The sequence below is a fragment of the Pelmatolapia mariae genome, linkage group LG4 (assembly GCF_036321145.2).
Source record: "Pelmatolapia mariae isolate MD_Pm_ZW linkage group LG4, Pm_UMD_F_2, whole genome shotgun sequence".
Taxonomy (NCBI): domain Eukaryota; kingdom Metazoa; phylum Chordata; class Actinopteri; order Cichliformes; family Cichlidae; genus Pelmatolapia; species Pelmatolapia mariae.
In genome coordinates, this window is record NC_086230.1 from 2404859 (window position 1) to 2412265 (window position 7407).

General features: G+C 40.2%; 1 protein-coding gene across 3 annotated transcripts in view; it reads right to left on the reverse strand.

Moving 5' to 3' along the window:
• The window catches only part of slc25a23b (solute carrier family 25 member 23b), a 38920-nt gene extending 33076 nt beyond the window's left edge, over nucleotides 1-5844 (reverse strand). The window contains exons 1-3 of one of the 3 annotated variants that reach the window (XM_063471088.1): nucleotides 5140-5844; nucleotides 394-517; nucleotides 188-275 (exon numbers count right to left, since the gene is read on the reverse strand). In XM_063471088.1, coding sequence (XP_063327158.1) covers nucleotides 188-275; nucleotides 394-517; nucleotides 5140-5352 — 425 coding nt within the window. In that variant the 5' untranslated portion in view covers nucleotides 5353-5844. Of the gene's footprint in view, nucleotides 1-187; nucleotides 276-393; nucleotides 518-5139 lie in introns of those variants that run through there. The other 2 variants (XM_065470498.1, XM_063471089.1) reach the window with 2 other exon arrangements.
• Between the last annotated feature and the right edge of the window lie 1563 nt (nucleotides 5845-7407).

Here is a 7407-nt window from a genome sequence, read left to right on the forward strand (position 1 = left end):
ATATTTGAACTATGTGCTAGGAAATGTATTAAATTAAAGATCAAATTAAATTAGATCAAATAATTAAGATTTTTTTGTTTTGAATATTTTATACATTGTAGCACATTTGTTTTATTTCCTTGAGTGTAATAGATCACTGTGTAAAAAAAATACAAACAAAATCAAATTTCCATTTCAGACATGGTACCTCTGCAGTATTTTGGAGGCCTGTTCCATGGTAACCTCCACTCCAAGCTTTTGTAGTGAGTGCTGGATCTCCCCCACATCAATTTGCCCTACCAAACACATCAGTACAAACAGCATTGAAAATTGGGGCCAGTAAAGATGATATTTATGGGCGGGGTAACTGACAGAATAACTGGCGCATTTACTGTGTGTTAAGCATGCACACACCGTCATTGTTGCGGTCCAGTCTGTGGAACATGAGCCAGAGTCTTTTCTCGTGAGTCTGGAGGTACTGAGAGAACTCCTGGAAATCCAGCAGACCATCATGGTTGGTGTCGCTCTCAAGGACTATCTGTAAGTCCAGAGAAAGAGAGAAAGCACAGAATAAACAGGGAATTAAAGCCAAAAAAAGGTTCAAATTAGGATGTGTTCACAATGTAAATGACATGGGGCAAACGGTGGGATGAGGGAGTGTAAATAGTGAGGAGAAGAGAGTTGAAGTCAGCCAGTCCATTTCCATTGTCCTGTCTACCATGCTGGATTCACAACCACAGAGCACAGGGAGCCACGGTGAGTTTATTTCAAAACTTTGTTCAGTACATTAACAAAATCAATGCAGACACAGAAATTCCTCATTAGGAGCAGCAGCAAGAATCAGAGTGAATGACCATTTTAGCTAACGTAGCTAACCGTAAAAGTGCTAGCTAACTAGCTATCCAGGAAATACACACTAATCAGTGTACTGCCCTGACATTAGTGCTGGTAACTAGCAAATTTCACTACTGGACTAAATCAGCAAAAATGATTTAAACACAAAAAAAGACAAAGAAAGAACAACATATTATTCTCAACTGCAACAAGTAAAACAGTAAAATCTAGATTATTAAACCTTAAATCTCTCTTTTCTAAGCGCCTGTTAGCACATCAATTAATAATTGATTAACAAATCTTACAGAAACCTGGTTACAGCATGATGATTATGTTAGTTTAAATGAATCAGCACCCCTGAGTTATACTAAATGCCAGAATCTATAAACCACAGGCAAAGGGAGGATATGGTAGCAAGCTTTGAACCTCAGCTTTTTAATCAACCACAGACCCAGGGAGTTTCAATTCATTTGAAAGCCTGATGCTTAGCCTTGTCCACCCAAGAAAACTCAAAAATAGTTTTATTTGTTGATATCTGTTGTCCACCATGCCTTACTCAAGGTTTCTGTCTGATTTCTCACTCTTATCAAATTTAGTGCTCAACACAAATAAAATAAGTATTGTGGGTGATTTTAACGTCAATGTAGATGCTAAAAATGGTGGCTGTGGCTCAGGTGGTAGAGCAGATCAGCCACTGATTGGAAGGTTGGTGGTTTGATTCCTGGCTCCCCAAGTCTGCATGCCAAATATCCTTGGGCAAGATATTAACCCCAAATTGCCCTCCGACGCGTTCATCGGAGTGTGAATGTATATGAATGTTTATTAGTTGCACTTGAGTTTAGAAGTGCTTGTATGAATGGGTGAGTGAGGCATGTTGTATACAGCGCTTTGAGTACTCCGGGAGAGTAGAAAAGCGCTATATAAGAATCAGTCCATTTACCATTTAAAAATACTTAACACGGCATTGTTATGATTTATTATTAGACTCAATTAACTTCTTTCAAAATGTAGAAGAACCCACCCACTACTTTTCTCACACTCTAGATCTTGCTCTGACATATGGCCTAGAAACTGAACATTTCACAGTGTTTCCTGAAAACTTTCCTGAAAACAAATTTAAAATGCTGCTCCTCACATACAAGGTCCCATCTTATCTTAATGACCCTTGTAGTACCATATCACCTATTAGAGCACTTCGCTCTCACACTGCAGGCTTACTTGTTGTTCCTAGAGTATTTAAAAGTAGAATGGGAGGCAGAGCCTTCAGTTTTCAGGCCCCTCTTCTGTGGAACCAGTTGCTATCAGTGTGTGAAGAGTGGGAGAAGAGGGTTGCATTGACAATCCAACACAATGGGCAGCACATTGAACACATTTTATAAGTGGTCAGAAACTTGTAAATAACTCATGAAAGAATAAAGTTACGTTGAAACCAAGCACACCATTGTTTTTCTTGTGACATTACCAATAAGTTTGATGTGTCACATGGCCCTCTTCCTATTGAAAAAACAAAAGTTGTATCCAAGATGACCGACTTCTAAATGGCCACCATGGTCACCACCCATCTTGAGGAGTTTGCCCCCTCACATATACTAATGTGCCACAAACAGGACTTTAATATCACCAACCATTCCCATGTTATTACGGTGTATCCATATAAATGGCCCACCCTGTAGTTAGGGCTGGACCAGGTGACCCTGAATCCTCCCTTAGTTATGCTGCAATAGGTAAAGGCTGCTGCGGGATTTTCCATGATGCACTGAGTATTTCTTCTTCAGTCACTTTTCTCACTCAGTATGTTTAGACACCTCTCTGCATTTAATTATTAGTTATCATAAATTTCTGGCTCTCTTTCACAGCGTGTCTTTATCCTTCACCACCAACTGGTCGCGGCAGATGGCCACACCTCCCTGAGCCTGGTTCTGCTGAAGGCTTCCTCGTGTTAAAAGGGACTTTTTCCTTCCCACTGTCATCAAAGCTCATAGTAGGTCATATAATTGTTGGGATTTTCTTTCTTTTCTTTGTACTTTTGGTCTTCACTTTAAAATATAAAGCGCCTTGAGGCGACAAGAAGCAAAGAAAACTAACTCAGGAGCACTGAGAAATAATACCACACTCAAAGGACTAAATATAACAATTGAACATAAATCATGTCTCAAAACCCCAAAAATACATCATGATCCAGGAAAAAGATCAAAACCCTGTGTCCAAGACCCAGGGACCATGACAAAAATATATTTTACCTTTACGATCTGTAATGTAAATATCTAAATAATTTGTAAAATTACACTGAACTTAACTGAACGTCTCCCATGTTTAAGTTCAAGTTATTTTTAGTTATATAGCACATTTTATTACAACAGAAACATTGACCAAAGTGCTGTACAGAAGTACAAAATAGCTCGTACCAAATAACTTGTAACTTATAACATTAGTACCAAATAATTTTCATACTGTGTTAAAAAGATAATTTTATTTAAGAGATCTAGAGGGTGCATAAGGCTGCAAGAGGTTAGACAAATACCCAGGATCCTGTCCATTCCAGGGTTTGTAAGTCAACAATAAAATTTTAAAATCAATCAACCAATTCAGAAGTGAACAGAGAGCCAGTGACAAGAGGCAAGCACCGGGGAAATATGTTCACGTGGAGCCGCCACTCCACCACCACGCCGTCATCCTCGGCACGTTAAAATATTCACAGTCAGAAGGTAAAGGTTCAGTAAAACAGCTGGACTCACTGGCAGTCTACAGTGCAGAGTACAGAGGTACAGTAAGTAAGGTAAGTAAAGCCCAGCTTCAGTACCTGAGCTATGTCTTGAGGCAAACATAACTAAACTTTCTTAAAGAGTAAGAAAATGTGTGCATGCTCTCTTGTTTCTTGTTGTAACATTACTTGGCAATAAATCTTATACTGGAAAGCCTGTTATTTCCCTTTAAATGGTGCCACATTTGTAAGGAAAATATATCTGTGGGTTGAACAGCAGAGTTGAGTATGTGGGATGAGTCCATGAAAAACTTACCAAATCTTCTCTGCCAATACTAAAAACCTTAGTCTGCTATTGACTCTTGCTTTGACAACATGTTCACTGGAAGCTGAAAATGTGAAGGAACCTTATGTGAGTCCAGATTCTGCCTATGGCAGTTGGATCATAGGATCACAGCGTGGAGAAGATGCAGAGAATGCTATGTTAATTGGTAACAGCTTTTGCTGGAGACAGTGTGATTGTGTTCAGCGGCATCTCCCTCACTGTAAAAACAAGATATATCATCATTGGAGGCCATCTCTATGGCAATCCCATATCTCAACAGTCTGGGACTGAACTGTGACAATGCTCACCCCCACAGAGTGGAGTTTATTAGACACTACCACCAGAATTTGGAGAGGATGCTATCGCTTACCTGCAGTCCTGATCTCAACCACATTGAACACTTGTGGGATCAGCTTGGACATGTTGCTCAAGCCAGAATGACTAACACAATCACACAGGCTGACTTGCAAAAAAGCTGGTTGAAGAATGGAATGCCATCCCACAGCAGTGTGTGACCAAGCTGGTGACCAGCATGAGGGGGAGGTGGCAGGCTGTATAGTTCTTCCACATGATACCGAGGCCCTTGCTTATTAAATTAACAAATTCTTTATTTGCCAATATGTCTTCAATTATCCAACTCAATAAACAGCACCCAACAAGAGTCAGTAGCAGAATAAGTTTTGGCACTGGCAGAGAAGATTGGCAAGGTTTTCATGGGTATAACCCACATGCATTTTGTAGATCTTCAGAAGTCCATATATAAAGCGTATAGCATCCCCTGTATTATTTGAATGGCTAATGAAGCAAAAGTTCATTTACTGAGTCAAAGAAAAACTGAGCGATGTCATTAAACTTGGACTTACTGCTAAATGTGTGACAAAGTTGATTTATTTCAACAGACTGTTGCCATTTCTGACATTGGTTTAAAATGGGGATGCAGCTGTTAGACTCCCCAGCATAAAGTAGCTCAATCCCTTATATTATTTTTCTTTAAGTACTCCACGATCAGGATTTTTTAAGTTAGTTCTTTTCTTCTATTCATTCTTCTGTTCAGAGACATAACTGGAGGACACACCATGTTGACGTCGAGTGCACTCCTCAGTAAGACATCACAAACACACAAAGATAAACTTGATTAAATAAAAACCTAAAATATAGAAGAAACCATTTCCACACTTTTTACCCTTAAGATAAGTTTACAATTTTTTCTGTCATTTTTTACAAACACTATAAACTAGTTCACGTACGGCGTGCGCGTGCGTCTGCCTCAACCTGTGCCGCATTAAAAACACCTGCTCACCTTCTCAGCCTCTCGGAGTTGTATACCACGAGTTGCCAGTCCGGTCTTCAGTTCATTGATGTCAACCCTGCCATCTTTATTCAAGTCCAGTTGCTCGAACAGCTCCGCATACCTCTTTTCTCTTTCTGGGTCCAGAGCGGCTCCGCTCTTTCCGTTCTCTGCATTTCCTCCGCGGCGTGAAGGGGCGCTGGAGCACTCCTCGTCTTCGCCCATATGAAATGGAGAAAACCGGGTTTTGTTGCTGATCGACTGATTGTTTCACAGCCAAGCATCAGAAACTAAGCAACCGCGCGTGTTTCTGCAGAGGAACTGGTACCACTGTCTTACATAGTAACGGATGAATGGAGGAGAACGGAGTCTGCAGAGACTAACGTTCCTTCCAGATGGATGGATGCTGTTTGGACGAGCTTCGTTAATCCCTGTGTCAGTTACATAGCCAGTCCTCCCCAGCACGCGCTAATCCATAAAGTCATTCAGCTGAATTTAAGTTTCCGTCATAGTAGAAGGTCGTAAATGAGTCGCTCATTCTACCGCAGTGTAGGCTTTTAGAAACACATCTGTGTGCGCGCCAGGAGCTTAACATCACCTCCTACTTGCACTTAAAAAATGGTACGAAAACCTCAAACCCACTTGAAGGGAGAGTGAGTAAAACGCAGTCTACCTCCGCAAATTCATCGTCCCCTGGGACTGACGGCACGCGCTCCTACTGCCTCAGCGTACGCGCGCGCTAACAGCAGTGCACGAGAGAAGTTCACCGAGTTCACGCATTGTATTAGGTTTGCGATATTTTACAGGGAGCCAAATCAAATCAACAGCCAGCTTTCTTACAGTCTAGCGCGCTTCCATGTTTTACTGGGTGGTACAGAGGACCACGCTGTAACGGGAAGGATATATACAGGAGAGCCGCACTAAAGCACAAAATATAGTCTGGTTTTGACTGCTGTTTAGCACTACCAATCAGCACAATAAAACATGATTATAATATTCAACACATCCTTTAAGTTTTAGGGAACACTGGGGATGGTTGTAAAAAGGGAGATGGCAGAAAAAGCATCACTGTCACTAAGAAGGAATTACATAAGAATCATGTAATCAGCTCAGTGTTCATTACAGGTTTATTCCAGACTATGCATATGACAATGTGTGAAGAAGCATTCAAAATCTCTAACTTTCATCTAGGATAGTTGTTTGTTTGTTTTTTTAAATATTAGGTGTTTTAATAAGTACTGATTATTAAGAGGTTTGTATTCAAGGAAAATGAGAGGTAACGAATGAGCTTTTATTGCCTGCGACATGCAGTTACTAGCATTGTAACCCTCTACTGCAAAAAAAACATCACGGAGGATCCCCTGCCCCTCCTCACATACCAACAAATTGATTATACATACTAACATAAGGATTGTTGTGGTATCAAAGTGGCACTACTGAAGTAGAACCATTTTGATTTTTTTTTTTTCAAACCAAGAATAAATTCTTATTTACACATGATTTATTTACAGGTCCACTCTCCATGGTTTGAAAACTGCTCAGCCTGATCTACACTGTGGACCCCAGTGTAATAAACTGGTGTACAGCTCAGTGTAAGTGTGTTGAATGTTCACACACTACAGTCCCTGTCACTTTGGTGCTGGTCAACCACATCTGTTTCCCAGGTGGATGGTAGCAGAGCTCATGCATATGCTGGCACTTATTGACTCATTTCTGATTTGCATTCCTGCTCTCTTTCTGACTTGCACTGACAGCAGCACTGTCAGGAAACGATAGGTTGAGCAGAGATTGTAAGGTTGGCACAGTGGAATGAAGCGGGTGCCCCATAAAGAATTGACCTGGGCTGAAGCCATTCTGAAGGGTATCCCAACAAGGCAATAGATCTGTGGCCTTTTTGTGGAGTTTTTTTCTGTACCTGCTCATTTAAGATTAGATAAGATAAGATAACCTTTATTAGTCCCACACGTGGGAGATTTGTTTTGTCACATCAGAAAGTGGACAGTGCAAAGTTATATAGCAAAAACTGGAGAACACTGGAATACAATTAGAATAATATACTGTACACAGCTGTACAGAATAGAATAGAATAAAATAAAATACTATATACAATAGAATAAAATAAAATATACAATAGGATAAAAATAGAATACAAATGCTATATACAACTGAGTAAAAATACAACTTTGTCAGAAAAAGAGTATTGCACTTAGTCTTATTGCACATGTGTGGGTTTGTGTGTGTTTGATCAGCTGCAAAAGTCTTTGTTGTGGAGTCTGACAG